This window comes from Carassius gibelio, chromosome B11 (genome assembly GCF_023724105.1).
Source record: "Carassius gibelio isolate Cgi1373 ecotype wild population from Czech Republic chromosome B11, carGib1.2-hapl.c, whole genome shotgun sequence".
NCBI lineage: Eukaryota > Metazoa > Chordata > Actinopteri > Cypriniformes > Cyprinidae > Carassius > Carassius gibelio.
This window is the reverse complement of record NC_068406.1, coordinates 80,839-96,972: the sequence shown is the minus strand read 5'-3', so window position 1 is coordinate 96,972 and position 16,134 is coordinate 80,839. Positions and strand designations below refer to the sequence as shown.

Here is a 16,134-nt window from a genome sequence, read left to right as displayed (position 1 = left end):
GAGGGAATGTTGAAGCTCAGTCCAGCCCTGGATCAGTAAGCCCATCTCTTTCCCAGAGCAGCAGGTGACAGGTAAACACACGACACAAATGCCACTATGACTGTAGGAGCCAAATCATCTCTGGAGGCAAATCTGGCTCATCTAAGCACTGTGGAGTGGCAAGGCTTTAATACATATTATTCACAAAGAGCATGATTGATAATGCAAATGTGTCCAGCTGCTAGGGTTGGCAGGCAGAGCGCAGCGCTGCTCCCGGTGTTTCGCCTCGAATCACAGAGCCACATTAGAGCCACTTCCCTTGACACCGAAGCAGCATGTGGGGAAGACCTCACTCTTCTGTAGATGCTTTTCCCCAGATGTTTGATTGTGTCCTTACTTACAATCAGCGATCCGAATGGAACTGAGAGGTCCACAGGGACATTGGGTTGTGCAGTGGCTTTGTTTTTGTCTATTAAAATGCCCATCAATACAACATGAGAGATCTGAGCCAGAAAACCGTTTACTATGGTTGGTTGCACAGCACCCCCTTGTGAACATTGCACAGCCAAGACTGGTATTGTTTTCTAAGAAATGCATGCAGATTTTTAGATTTCACACTGTAAATCTGCTTAATACTACTACTACTACTACTACTAATAAAGTGAGGTCAGAACATGCAATGTAATTAAAATAGACATTATCATCAAATTATGGTAGAATTGCAGATTGAATTTTCTTTATTGGCAACATTGTAAAGAAATTGTCAATATATTGTCTAAATGTTTTTTTTTTTTTTGGGGGGGGGGGGGGGGCAGTAAAGGATACAAAAAGATCTCTGTATGAAAATGTACAACACAATCTTGAGTAGTCATTTAAAAAGAAGTAGTGGGAGAATTAAACAGTGGAAGTAACACTTTAGATTAGGGAACACATATTCACTATTTGCTAAGAGTTTTCTCTCAATAAAATCCCAATTTGATGCTTACTGATAGTAGGTTAATTAATAGGCAATATGTTATGAGTATGCATGCTAATAAGCAATTAGTTAATAGTGAATAGATGTTCCTATTCTAAAGTATTAGCTTAGTGTAATATAAATACAAGTGAATAATTGTTTATTATTGCTCTGACACTGGATATTAAGCAACCTTATTCAATGAAAAAATTTATTCCGTATGAATAAGTAAACCTAAACTGCCAGCCAATCATATGAACTTGTACAAACATGATCATAAAAACACATACAAATAAGCCACAATTAGCATGTAAAATAGTTACGAATTGCCATGAAATTGTTGATATTAATGTACACTATATTGTTTAATAAATTTCTTTGACAGATCAGTGCTTCCACAATCAGGATGTCTGAAAGAAGATGAAAATGTAATCAATAAAGGTCACAGCAGCACACAGTTAAACTTTTCTTGATACAGATGCATAATGGTGTAAATTAATTTTTTTTTTTTTTTTTTTTTATTCATGAATTAAACTTACAAAAGAGCCAATTCACATTTTGCATATTATTATTATTATTATTATTATTATTATTATTAAAGTAAATATTAAATGGTCTGCTTGTTAATACCTGTTTTTACTGTTTGTCTGCCTTCCTAAATAAATTTGACTATTAAAAAAGAACAGATGAAAAATATGATAACTGAATGAGTAAAACCATTTGCTAGAAACAAAGTCTTATAGTATTCTTAAGAAACAGTAAATGCATGTGCAAAATGAAAACTCACATTATGTCCTTTTATAGGTTTACTGTAGAACTCAGTGTCCGCTTGCTGACTCGCTCTTCGACACTCATTTGCAGATGCAGCTACAACAGAAATAAATAAAAATTTACTAAAGTATCTGACACTGTCATTATGATAAGACAGAGCTGAGTGATTGGTGGCTGACTCTAGATGTGATCCTCCTAAATTGCTAAAACATAGGAGTATAGGATGGTATAGTACAGACAAATACTATTATAGGTACTATTATATCTTAAGTATATAATAAATCTTCCATGTTACAAAGTTTTCCTGACAAAGTAACTAAAACCCTTCTGCATAAGCCAACAGGTCTAACAGTTTCCCTGATACACAAAAGCTCAATTCCCACATATAAGGAGGAGACAGCTACAGAGAAAATTTAACTTTAACAAGTAAAACTTCTTACTTTCATAGCAGGGCATTTCTTACTTACTTGGTGTGTGATGGATGATGCTGATTTTATCTGATGGATAGAAAAAATGCCTGTTAGCTTTTCACACACAGGTCACTTTCTTTTTCTCTTTCTCATATTGTCACTGTAATCTTTACATTAAGCAATCACGCCGATCTGTTAGATGTTTTCTCAAATGATAGGGACTGAGTGCAAAGTGATTGTGCAAAATGAACAACACAAGAAGTTTTTTGTCTGAGAAAAAAGTTTTGATTCATGTGCAACCAGAATGAAAATAATAATAATAATATATATATATATATATATATATATATATATATATATATATATATATATATATATATACATATATATATATATATATATATATATATATATATATATATATAAAATTTAAAATGGGGCCATTGATTAACACTTGAACTCACTGCATACATATATTAATGAATGATTTGTCTCAAATATATTTAGTGAAAGTGAAAAAAAAGTGAAAGTGAAGTGACATTCAGCCAAGTATGGTGACCCATACTCAGAATTTGTGCTCTGCATTTAACCCATCCGAAATGCACACACACAGAGCAGTGAACAAAAACACACACACTGTGAGCACACACCCGGAGCAGTGGGCAGCCATTTATGCTGCGGCGCCCGGGGAGCAGTTGGGGGTTTGATGCCTTGCTCAAGGGCACCTAAGTCGTGGTATTGAAGGTGGAGAGAGAGCTGTTCATGCACTACCCCCACCCACAATTCCGTCCGGCCAGAGACTAGAACTCACAACCCTTCGATTGGGAGTCCAACCCTCTAACCATTAGGCCACGACTTCCCCAAAACATAGGAGTTTTACTGATTTACTGATCATATATACTATATACTAGCAATAACCCTACCATAGACACTTTCATCATCCTCTCTGTTGCTGATGATACTAGCCCTCAGCTGCTGTATTTTCTCCTGGGGAAAAAAAATAAATAAATAAATTAACAGGCTTTAATATGCACTTTTTAGATTTCATGCCATGAGGAATCAATAATTTATGTGTTGGTTGTGTAAGGTAAAAATAATAAACTAATCTGTTTAAAAGCTAATTATAATTTTTTTTTTTTTTTTTTTTTAATATGCATAGAGATTGACTGCCTCAAAATAACAGAAATAGTACAGTCCTGGGGCCGGTTGCACCAACTTAGGCAATTTTTTAAATAAATGGACACTAAGTTGCAACTTACGCACTACTTTTTTTAATTTTTTGCACCATTACACTTAGTTGAAGTGTAACTCTATGTATAAACTAAATATTTACGGAAATGTATGGTCAGGAGTAACAGTTGGAATAAAATAGCAGACTGAGTGAACTGCATCAATATGCTCTTCTTTTACCCGACAACCTGCAATCCTTTAGGTATATATTATGCTGCTGACATTTACACTCACGTACATATTAAGATGGAAAACAATATGTGAAAAAATTTACTTTGTTTCTTTTTTAGTGCATCTTCAAAACCCCATCTACAGAGCACCTCTGTGCGCTTTGGTCTGTGTTGCTTAGGTCAGATGAAATAATAATTGAATGGCATTTCTTATGTATTTTTTTTTTCTTTAAGTATTTATTGATCCTCACATATTTCACAGTTTCTGAATGTTATTTACATAAAAATAGCTTACATATAGAATAATGTTATTAATTCATCATTTTTAAATTGAAACTTGTTTTTACTTAACATTCTAATTTAAAGCTGCAGTCGGTAACTTTTGACGCTCTAGCAGTTAATAAACAGAACTGATTGCGTCTTGCGGAAGAACATCGTAGCCGGAACTACTTCTCTCTGTTTATGTCTATGAAGAATCACAAAGGTACTGGGTTATTCCGCCGCGGTACCCCCGAAGCAATCTAAAATAGTCAGAATATAAACACTTATTATAGGTGAACCCTAGTGATTCAGGACAAGCTAAAAACGTTCATGGATTCATGGTGTACTCGCTTATTATATAAATTTTTCTACATTTTGAACACAAACAAAGTTACGGACCACAGCTCTGATTGGTTGTTTCTTAACGGGAGCAATGTATTTCTACAAATGGCAATAGGACCACTGGGTAGGAGCCAGAGGAGCTTGATTTTTTCACAGATTATCTGTCTCATATTCTACTGTCAGGACATAATGACAGGTTTAACAAATATGTAAAAAATATATTTTTACAAAAGTTACCTACTGCAGCTTTAAGTAAGAACTTATGAATGGCTGGTGCAACCCTACCTTGTTGCTGACTTAGAATTAGATCATATCTGTTTTGTAATCATATAAATTTCACTTAGAAAACAGAACTTTTTCAAATCTTAAGTCAAGAATGACTGACTAACTGACTACCAAAAACCATAGTAAAGTCCTATACACTTTGCGTCTGAGAGGGAAACTACTACAAATGTATAATCAATAGTACAGCTGCCTAAATAACAATAATCTTTTGGTCTCATAATTCTCATTATTTTAATGACAAAACTTTATCCAGTTTTATTCAAAGATGCTTCCATTGTCATTTCCATCACAGAAACACAATACAAGGTTTGATATGTGATTGAAATTACATTTGTTAAAATATTAGTACTATATTCAAACTAGTGATAATGTACAAAGTATCATATTAGTATTTTATTAACATACTAAATGAATTCTAAAGGGTTAACCATGTCCATTACCTGTTGGATGCTGTCCATTCCCTTCTGAAGCCTCTGCCAGTCATTGAATCGATCCAAAGCATCATCTATACTCAGAGAGCCCATCTTCACCTCCTGCTGAAGTTTTATCAGCTCGTCCAGTCCTGGTGGCTGACTGGGCATAAAGGTGTCATACGTGGTTGAGATGCTGTCCCTCTGCCTCCCTGTCACCATGGAGACCAGAAAGCACATAAAATGTCAGCTGTATAATTTAACTTTGTTGTTGATGTTATTCTAATAAATAATAAATAGGTATCTATTATAGATGATTGGATCAGATTCATAACTTCATAGTGCATATAAAACTATAGAATTTTCAGAAAGACAAATCTCACCCTGTCTTGTGGGAAAAGAGTACAGTGTTTCAGAATCTCCTTGTGACTTTTTCTTCTGGAAAACTAAAAATCCAAATAAATACAGCACATCATGATTAGAGTTACAGTTATTCCACACAGCAGCAGTACACCACACATCTGATAACTAGTTTACATAATCCTAGAGAGTCCACTAGGTGGAGGCATGTATTCATGTTGTCTACCCCCTCCGTAAAAACCATGGTCCAGGGACACATAGACCTCACCGAAAGGGCACTTTACTGCTGTGTGAGAATTCAGCTTGATGAAATGAAAGATGTATCTTCTAGTCTGTGACAGTGTTAACAGGGCTTTTATGATGATAACCTGAAAATAAGTTGACTATTAAAAAAGAACAGCTGAACATCAGTTCACTATTAAAAAAACTGAGTGCAAAGTGCAAATAGACTGCCTTCATATAGTAAAGCACATGCAAAGTAATTTTTAATGTGATCGACCTGGGTTTCATCCCTTTAGGCCTACCGAACTTTTCTTTCTCCATTTTCAAATCTCATATTGCATAGGATAGGCATAGAGAGGGTTTATATTGCCTTATATTTATTCTTATTTTGTCATCCATTTACACCCAGTTTACACTCAGTTGCTATTAATGCCTACTGTTTTATAATGTTATACAATACTAAGGTGCAGAATATTGTTCAAAAATATTGTTCAAATTTTTACTGACTATTATTATGGAATAAATATTAAAATGCATAAAACACATTATGAAATGTATAATTATTATTTTAAATATAAAATAAACTAAAATAATATAAATATATATAAATATATTTTTTTCTCTCTTTTGTAATGTTTAACCAAGAAAATGTGAAACCATTAAATGTAACAGGAACATAAATATATACAGTACATATGCTGTCAAATGATTAATCGTGTTTAATTGCCTTCAAAATAAAGGTTTTAGTTATTTGTTAACATAATATATGAGAGTTAACTGTGTGTGGGCGTGTTTTTGTGACATATCAGGACACCACTTTGTATAATGATGACATGGGTATGACACAGGTATTACAAGGAGAGGGTGACTTATGAGGACATAACCCATGTCCCCATTTTTCAAAACCCTTATAAACCATAGAGAATTAGTTTTTTTGAGAAAGTAAAACTGCACAAAGTTTACTGTGAGGGTTAGGGTTGGTGTAGGGCCATAGAATATACAGTTTGTACAGTATAAAAACCATTACTCCAATGGGATGGCATATTTCTGATATTATCGATCAGTCTTATCAGATTAATTTTGATCGTTCACTTTAATTTTATATCCGTGAGTGCAGTACACCTGCAAAGCGTTAGCACTCGTTAGCTTGTCATTAGCGTTTTCATTCGAACCTATCGCTTTTTTCTTTTCTCCTCTCCTCTCTCTCACTCCAGTTTTTTCACAAGTTCATCAAACAACCGCAGTAAGAACATTTCATCAAGCACGGTGAGTAATGGCTTCTCCTGCTATTGTTTATTTGCATCTCTTGACACATGTACAGTTTTGTCTATCTCTGTCACAGATGAGGGATTCACATGTGATAAATGCAGGGAAATAGTTAGGCTGACAGAGAAGATTTCAGAATTAGAGACACACATCCAAACTTTAATTGAGGACAGTTAGAATGTTAGGGCTCTAGATACGGCTTTGGATGCGCCTAGCCCAGGGCTTCCTGTACATTGTTCGGTTCCCGGCAACAGAGCCCCTGCAGCAGGGCAACTGGGTGACAGTGAGGCAGCGTAGTCGTGGGTCAAAACACCGCTCTTCTGTTCCGATCAAAACATTAAACAGGTTCTCCCAACTCCCACTGATAAACCTGATGAAAGTGCTCTAGTTATTGGTGATTCTATTGTACGGAATGTGAATATAGAGACACCAGCCACTATAGTCAAATGTTTACCGGGAGCCAGAGCGCCTGACATCTTGGCAAATTTAAAAGTGCTGGCTAATGCTAAACGTAAATACAGTAAGATTGTTATTCATGCCAGCGCTAATGATGTTCGACTTCACCAGTCAGAGATCCCTAAAAATAACATTAAAGAGGTGTGTGAACTTGCAAGCACGATGTCAGACATTGTAATATGCTCTGGTCCCCTCCCTGCTTAATGTGGTGACGAGGTGCTTAGCAGATTGTCATCACTCAATGGCTGGATGTCTAAGTGGTGCCCACAGAGTAACATAGGTTTCATAGACAATTGGACGAGCTTTTGGGGCAGACCTGACCTGTTGAAAAGAGATGGTCTTCATCCCTCCTGGGGTGGCGCCACTCTTCTCTCTAGAAATATGGCAAATATTCTTAGAGTTTATATTTGACTAACTGGGGCCCAGGTCAGGAAGCAGACAGACTGGCTAAACCAACCATCTGCTAGCTGCCTCACGTCACAGAGGTCAGTTAATTCTCAGCACATAGAGACTCTTTCACCTAGATATCATACTATAGAGACTGTGTCTGTTCCCCGAACTAGAAAATACAAAAAAGTCCACACCAAGTTAAGATCATTTGTTTATCCATATTGCATCTGTTTTTTATTTGTTGAACCTCAATTAAATTGTTACACTTTTTGTAAATACTATGGTCACTGATCATAATCTAGATGTGCTCTGTTTGACAGAAACCTGGCTAAAACCTGATGATTACATTATTTTAAATGAGTCCACCCCCAAAAGATTACTCTTATAAACATGAGCCGCGTCTAAAAGGCAAAGGGGGGGGGGGGTGTTGCTTCAATTTATAACAAAGTTTTCAGGATTTCTCAGAGGACAGGCTTCAAGTATAACTCGTCTGAAGTAATGGTGAGAGAAACAAATGTTAATGATAAATCCCCTGTTATGTTTGTACTGGCTACTGTATACAGGCCACCAGGGAACCATACATACTTTATTAAAGAGTTTGGTGATTTTACATCCGAGTTAGTTCTGGCTGCAGATAAAATTTTAATAGTTGGTGATTTTAATATCCATGTTGATAATGAAAAAGATGCATTGGGATCAGCATTTATAGACATTCTGAACCCTATTGGGGTTAGACAACACATTTCCGGACCTACTCATTGTCGAAATCATACTCTAGATTTAATACTGTCACATGGAATTGATGTTGATAGTGTTGAAATTATGCAGCCAAGTGATGATATCTCAGATCATTATTTAGTTTTGTGCAAACTTCATATAGCCAAAATTGTAAATTCTTCTTCTTGTTACAAGTATGGTAGAACCATCACTTCTACCAAAAAAGACTGCTTTCTTAAGTTATCCTCCTGATGTATCCAAATTCCTTAGCATATCCAAAACCTCAGAACAACTTGATGATGTAACAGAAACTATGGACTCTCTCTTTTCTAGCACTTTAAATACAGTTGCTCATTTACGCTTAAGGAAGGTTAAGGTTAAGGAAAACAAACATAACCCTAGGTATATATATATATATATATATATATATATATATATATATATATATATATATATATATCAGATCAGATCAGATCAGATCAGAATCCCAGATATCAGACCACCATTTCAGGTTTACCATTGAACCATCATCATATATTAAACTTGCCTGATAATTAAGAAGTACATATAAAAGATCAAAACTTAGGCCCTGTCAGTATGGTGACACAAAATAAACAGTGCTTTACAGTCATAAGTTAAACAGAAAGAAAAAAACACAAGAAAATGACAGAGATAGACATATCCACCTCACATAAACATACATAAACACTAACCCCTTTAAAAATGCTCCCCATTTGAGTTTAAAAGATGTTGTATTAAGACAGCTTTGAACATGTATAAGGATTTGGCAGATCGAATAAATTTGAAGGAGGTCATTCCACAATTTAGGGCCTCCATGTTTTTATTTTGTCCTGGTAGTGCACAGCAGATGTTGATTCTTTGATCTCAGGGATCTGGAGGGGGTGTAGATCGTCACCAAACCAGACAAATACACAGGACCTATATTGTGCAGAGCCTTATATGGAGCCTTACAAGTACCAGGATTTTATAGACAATTCTAAGTCGTAGCCTACTGGCAACCACTTTAATGAAATTAATAACGGAGTCACAGATTCATATTTCTTTGCCGACTTGATAATTTTTGCAGCAGCATTTTGGATTTTCTGTAAACGCATGAGTGCTCGAACGTCAACTCCATAGTAGTAGGAGTTACAATAATCCATTCGTGAAAAGACAATGGACATTATTGCTCTCTCAAAATCTGAGCTAGATAGAAATGGTTAAGTCTTAGCTAGCAGACGTAGATAAAAAATAAAAAAAAATAAAAATAAAAAAAAATTCTCACCACAGTGTTATTTTGTCTGTCCAACTTTAAATCACTAACCAGAACAAATACCAAATTTCTCCTTGTCCCTAAAATATGTCTGAAATAAACATTTTAAAACTTAACATTGGTGTATGGCTTGAATTACAATGAATGCAATGTTCATTGTATGAAGTTTTAGTTAGTGAATAGCATAGCAGGCTATTTTCCCTTATCAAAAGTGCAGGGGTCAATTGCTGTCTTTTAAAAACTGCGGGGGTCAAGACCCCCCTGTCCCCCATGCCAACAGCGTCCCTGCCACTATGATGTAAAGACAAGCTCATTATGGAACAGAATTCACAGAATCAGTGACCAAGCACACTTCACAATCTCTCTATCCCCATATCGAGATTTGTCTGGCCAGAGAAGAACTATGGAGGTTTGGTTCCTTCTCCTTCGACAAAATATTTCTGTTTAATACTGTAAAGCTGCTTTGACACTATCTGCAGTGTAAAAGGCACTATGAATAATACAGTGACTAGACTTTATTTTACTCAGTTCCCCATCGAGGGAGAGACGATGCATCTGAAGCATCCATGTCAACTAGTCCAATGGCGAGAGTGAGCGTCAGGAGTGACATCACGACCAGGAATTGATAAAAACCCCAACCGGAGCAACCGGTGTTAGCTTTCTGTGCCTCAGCAAGCGATCTGTGTCAAACCTGTCTGTCATATTTACTGTTGTCTTGTGCAAAGTTTATATACAATGGCTAAGCAACTATTCAAACCATGTGCTTCTCCCTGCCCGCGTTATTTAACGGGTGGGGATACACACGAGCTTTGTGTAGTTTGTTTGGGAGTGGAGCATGCTTTATCAGCAGTCGAGGAGACTGATTGTGAGAAGCTTTCGCTTCGCATGCTCCGCTCCCGCTTTATCACTCTTTGATGAGAAAAGCGGCGAGCCTCGCACTCCTCAGGGTGCATGACCAATGCATTCCTGGGGTTCGCAAATGTATCTCTCAGCGGGGTTGGAGACGGGTCCGAGGGCTCTTTCTCCTCCCTTGCCTGGGAGATCCATAGCTCAAACTCCGGTGTCGGAAGCCTGCCCCGCGGCTTCTTCCGCCCGGGGGGAGAGCCCATTGCTTCGTTGCTCTAGCTCCGAGGAATTAGATGTAACGGGCAGTGAAGGTGACACAATCAGGGGGGAAGAGGATTCGCCATCTCTTTCCCCAGCATATGAGGAGTTGGTTGATGTATTAACACGAGCTGTAGATAAGATACATATATCTTGGCCATCTGATAAACAGAGTGCCCGTCCTAAAAGCAAATTAGACGAGCGTTTTCTCTCTTCTAAAACATCGCCTACATCACGGGGTCTCCCTTTTTTCCCTGATCTTCACAGTGAGCTGTCTAGATCATGGAGTAAGCCATATTCATCACCTCTTTTCAGCCCTCAAGTGCGCATTTATTCTGATATAAGAGGGCTGAAAGAAAATGGTTATGAAGCGATGCCCCGGGTGGAGCAGACGCTCAAGAGCTATCTTTCCCCTGGTTCAGCGTCATCTATTAAGAACCCGACTTTGCCCACGAAGCCTTTAAAGATCACATCTAATTTAGTGGGTAAAGCTTACACAGCAGCAGGTCAGGCTGGAGCTTGCCTTCACTCGATGGCTTTGCTTCAGGCTTATCAGGCTGAGCTGCTGGGGGAGTTAGATAACAGTGCAGTCAGCCGTGACGAATTCGCGAACTTCGTCGGGCTACGGATTTATCTCTCAGGAGCAGTAATGGAAGGCCGCTCAGCTCAGGGTCTGTGAGAGAGCCATCATCACTCTTGGCACATCAACTGCCTGGAGATGATGGCTGTCTTCAAAGCTTTGAGGCACTTCCTGCCAGACCTGAGGGACCATCATGTGCTGGTCCGCACAGACAATACATCGGTGGTCTCTTACATCAACCATCAGGGGGGTCTGCGCTCGCGCCCAATCTGCAAATTAGCGCACCAGATCCTCCTGGGGTCCCTGGGGAAATTACGCTCTCTGAGGGCAATGTATATACCAGGGACTCAGAATATTGGAGCAGACACCCTGTTGAGGCTTCACCCTGAGGTGGTGGAGCTCATATGGGAATCTTATGGCCAAGCAGAAGTGGATCTGTTTGCGTCTCAGTCCCTGACGCACTGTCCACTATGGTTCTCCCTTACTCATCCAGCCCCCCTGGGGTTGGACGCTATGGTACAGACGTGGCCGAGGCTACGTCTGTATGCGTTTCCCCCTGTTGCTCTGCTCCCAGGAGTTCTGGAGAGAGTCCGCAAGGATGGAGTAAGTCTACTTCTCGTAGCTCCACACTGGCCGAGTCGAATCTGGTTTGCGGACCTGATTCATCTCCTCGATGGTTCTCCCTTGGAGATCCCGATCAGGAAAGACCTTCTGTCTCAGGCCGGGGGCACTATATTTCACCCCCGGCCAGAGATTTGGAAGCTTTGGGTGTGGCCTCTGAGGGGGCGCAACTCATAGAGAGTGGTCTCTCAACTGAGATTGTGGAGACCATTCTTAGCTCCAGAGCTCCAGCTACGAGGAGACTCAAATGGAATGTTTTTTCTTCTTGGTGTTACCAACATCAGTGTGACCCCGTCCACTGCTCTGTTGGCTCAGTTCTTGAGTTTTTACAAGACCGCTTCACTTCTGGTCTATGTCCATCCACCTTAAAAGTTTACGTGGCGGCCATCTCGGCTTTCCACGCCCCAGTGGGTGGTGCATCTCTGGGTCGAGACCCTCTTATCTCTCGTTTCCTTCGTGGCACCTTGAGGCTGAGACCTGCAACTCGTACTAGAGTGCCGGCCTGGGACCTGGCTATAGTTTTAGAAGGCCTTTCTAGGGCTCCGTTTGAACCCCTAGATTCGGTCTCTGAGAAGTTTCTTTCGTTTAAGACTACTTTTCTCCTTGCTATTTCGTCCCTTAAAAGAGTCGGAGACCTTCAGGCTCTCTCGGTTTCTCCCACCTGCCTTGAATTTGCACCTGGGATGGTCAAAGCATTTCTCTACCCTAAGCAGGGATACGTCCCTAAGGTACCGACCGTTGTTCCGAGACCTATTGTTCTGCAGGCTTTCTGTCCTCCCCCGTTTGCATCATCGGACCAGGAAAAGTCTAACCTCTTGTGCCCGGTGCGAGCATTGGACACTTATGTTCATCGGACTTCTTCTTTTCGGAAATCCGATCAGCTGTTTGTTTGTTTCGGGTCACCTAAGATAGGTCTGCCTGCCACTAAACAGACACTTAGTAAGTGGATAGTTGGGGCTATCCTTCTTGCCTATGAGTCTTCTGACCTACCGTGCCCTTTGGGGGTCAGAGCTCATTATACTAGGAGTATGGCGGCCTCTAGAGCCTTATTATCTGGGGCCTCTCTTCAGGATGTTTGTGATGCGGCAGGCTGGTCCTCCCCACTCACATTCGTCAGGTTTTATAGCCTAGACCTGGACGCTACTCCCGGGTCTCAGGTTTTTAATTCTTGAGGCGTTGGTTGTTCTGGCTGACACTCAGGCACTTGTAATATGGCGGTTTGGGTATTCTCGTTCCCAAAGCGTTATCGACGCATCGTCTCTCCCTCGATGGGGAACGTCTCGGTTACGTCTGTAACCTCGGTTCCCCGAGAAGGGAACGAGACGATGCGTCTTCCTGCCATACTTCCTTCGTTCCTGTGATCGACTTGCTTCGGCACTGTCGAAGCTAACACCGGTTGCTCCGGTTGGGGTTTTTATCAATTCCTGGTTGTGATGTCACTCCTGACGCTCACTCTCGCCATTGGACTAGTTGACATGGATGCTTTAGACGCACTCACGCAGAATGCGTTCCCAAAGCGTTATCGACGCATCGTCTCGTTCCCTTCTCGGGGAACCGAGGTTACAGACATAACCGAGACGTTATTTTACTCAGAAGAACTATGGAGGTTTGGTTCCTTCTCCTTAGACAAAATTTTTCTGTTTAATACTGTAAAGCTGCTTTGACACTATCTGCAGTGTAAAAGGCACTATGAATAATACAGTGACTAGACTTTATTTTACTCAGGACTTCTGCCTCATTTTAAATATGTAAATGTGTAAATATTTATGTATGAGGTAACTCATTTTGAATATTTAATTGCAGTTTGTAGTTTGTAATTTGTCAGTTCAAACTTCTACCTCATTTTAAAGATGTCATTGCAGTTTGTAGTTTGTAAGTTGTCAGTTCAGACTTCTGCCTCATTATATGTAATTGCAGTTTGTAGTTTGTAATTTGTAATTTGTACTAACTGTAGTAGTAATATTTGTAAATGTTTGTTTGCACTACTTTCTTCAGAAGAACAGTAAAGATCCTTGGCGATTCATATATTGCACATTTGTGGCTGCTGATTTTTGATTTTTTTTTTTAGCTTCATAAGGCCTCAATGTGTCACTGGAAGTCTTTGGAAATTTGGTCTTGTCTGTACATTTTCATTTGGATCTCAAAAGCCGGCAGCCAGAGACGTGCAGATTTTGAATTGCAATGTTTTCACCTAAAAATTTCCTTTACTGTTCAATTGAAAAAAGAAAGGTTAACTACATCTTGGATAGCTTGAAGGTGAGTCAATTAAAAACATCTCTGGGTGAACTTTCCCTTTATGCATGCATTTTTAGTCTGTATGTCAAATGTTATAAATGCCGATTGTTATTAAATAAAGGCTATTATGTGTTGTAATGTGTGTGTTTTAGCAATTAATAGACACCAGGTAAAAAATTTCTAAAGTTCAATATTAAATATTATAACTAGTTCCACAGCAATTTCTTAAGATGGCCAAATAATAAATCGTAGTTGAGGTAACATATGAAACACATGGAGTGCATGTTTAAATTTTTATTTACACAATTTGTTGTAGTTTTCATGATGTTTGACCAATTAATTATATTAGTTGAATGGACTATAAAACTATTTCCATGAACATTGAGCTAACTAAAAACAATTCAGGCAACACTGGAAGACTAACGTAAAATTTTTATGGAACATGTTACAAAATAATAATTAGGTGAGTTTTTTTTTTTTTTTTTTTTACAAATAACATTACAAATAACTAAATAATTAATGGAAAACTATAATGAAGTTATAATTAATATATACTGAAGTTATAAGTAAAATATTTGGGGTTTAAAACATACTGTAACACTGACACGTGCAAGTTGAGGGTCGTTCAAGATGAGGGCGTTGGGGTGCAGGCTAAGAGGTTAAGTACCACGTTACCTTCTATATGGTCCTTGGAAGCTTGTTGTCTCCATATGGATGTGATGATTGGACGATCGCTGGCTGGAAGTTAAATACTATAAAGGTCTAAACTCTCAATGTCAGCATGTTTGTGGTTGCTCATCACTCTCACTGTCTCTGAGTTATAACTCTCTCAAAGCTGGATATTCTGACTCTTGCAATGCAACAGTCCTTAATGAAGCAGCCCCTCCTAACTTCACTTACATGAGTGTCTGCAGGACTGTTAGGAAAGGTGGGGGTGTAGCTGCTCTATTTAAAGATGTCTATAAATGCCAGCAAGTGTCATTTTGTCAATACTTGTCTGTTGAATATCTAGGGATTGTGCTGAAAGGTGCTCCACGCATTCTGTTTATTATTATTTACAGGCCTCCAAAATACTCTCCAGCCTTTGTTGAAGAGGACACAGAAATGTTATCAATGATTTCCTCAGAGTTTGACTGTTTTGCTATTGCAGAGGATTTTAATATTCACATAGATAATGCAGAAAACAAAACTACAAAAGAAATGATAACGGTTCTAAACACTTTTGACTTAACTCAGCATGTGCATGGACCCACACACAAAGGTGGACACACTCTAGACTTAATCATCAGTAGGGGTCTAAACATTTATTGTAATCTATTGTTATTAAGGACATAGCACTTTCTGATCACTTCTGTATTTTCTTGATATATTGATCTCTGCTACCACTGAATCTAGATCTGTCTCTGTCAGAAGGAGATGCATTAACGAGAACACAAGTGTACTATTTATGGAGGCTATATCTTTAACACCAAGCATTTCTGCAGACTCTGTTGATACTCTCCTTGATTCCTTTAACTCAAAAGTTAAGAATGTTATTGATGATATTGCTCCAATAATAGTCAGTAAGAAAACAAACAGACAGAAATCAGTTTGGAGAAGATCAACAGCAGTTCAGACTATGAAAAGACAATGCAGAAAAGCAGAGCGGATATGGCGGAAGACAAAACTTGAAATTCACTATAGCATCTATAAAGACAGCCTTCATGCTTTTAATGTGAAACTAGCCACAGTTAGACAGAATTTCTTCTCAAACCTTATAAACAGTAACTTTAAATAACACTCGTACTCTTTTTGCCACTGTTGAGAGACTGACAACCCCCCCCCCCCCACCCCAAGTCAGATTCCCAGTGAAATGCTCTCAGACAGAAAATGCAATGAGTTTGCTTCTTTCTTTTCTGAGAAGATCATCAATATCAGGAAGGTGATTGGCACATCCTCAAGAAATGCATAGGTCAGACAGATTAGGCCACAATATCAAAAAGATACTATGTCTATTTTTGAAGCAATTGATAGCAAAATTCTGGAAGACAGTGCAGCACCTAAAATCGTCAACCTGCTATCTTGACACACTTCCCACATCTTTTTTTCAAAAGTGTG

At 38.7% G+C, this 16,134-nt stretch overlaps 1 protein-coding gene across 2 annotated transcripts; it reads right to left on the bottom strand.

The window, feature by feature from the left end:
- Positions 1-779: 779 nt before the first annotated feature.
- On the bottom strand, positions 780-7,001 carry LOC127967908 (B-cell scaffold protein with ankyrin repeats-like). 2 transcript variants are annotated; one of them, XM_052568666.1, is made up of 7 exons: positions 5,197-7,001; positions 4,844-5,025; positions 3,039-3,102; positions 2,173-2,202; positions 1,722-1,801; positions 1,565-1,603; positions 780-1,344 (listed from the first exon to the last, which is right to left on the bottom strand). In XM_052568666.1, exons 2-6 carry the CDS (start codon positions 4,982-4,984, stop codon positions 1,571-1,573), a joined length of 348 nt encoding a protein of 115 aa, XP_052424626.1. In that variant the 5' UTR covers positions 4,985-5,025; positions 5,197-7,001; the 3' UTR covers positions 780-1,344; positions 1,565-1,570. The 2 variants fall into 2 exon arrangements, with proteins under 2 accessions (XP_052424626.1, XP_052424627.1); XM_052568667.1 differs by lacking the exon at positions 1,565-1,603 and having other exon boundaries at positions 5,197-7,000.
- Between the last annotated feature and the right edge of the window lie 9,133 nt (positions 7,002-16,134).

Excerpts from the sequence above, each read along its gene's own strand:
- LOC127967908 (XM_052568666.1), bottom strand. The coding sequence starts at position 4,984 with ATGCCCAGTCAGCCACCAGGACTGGACGAGCTGATAAAACTTCAGCAG. Across the intron at positions 2,203-3,038 it reads GGATGATGAAAGTGTCTATG|ATAAAATCAGCATCATCCAT; the intron begins GTAGGGTTATTG and ends TCTATCCATCAG. Across the intron at positions 1,604-1,721 it reads AACCTATAAAAGGACATAAT|TCAAATTTATTTAGGAAGGC; the intron begins GTGAGTTTTCAT and ends CTTTTTTAATAG.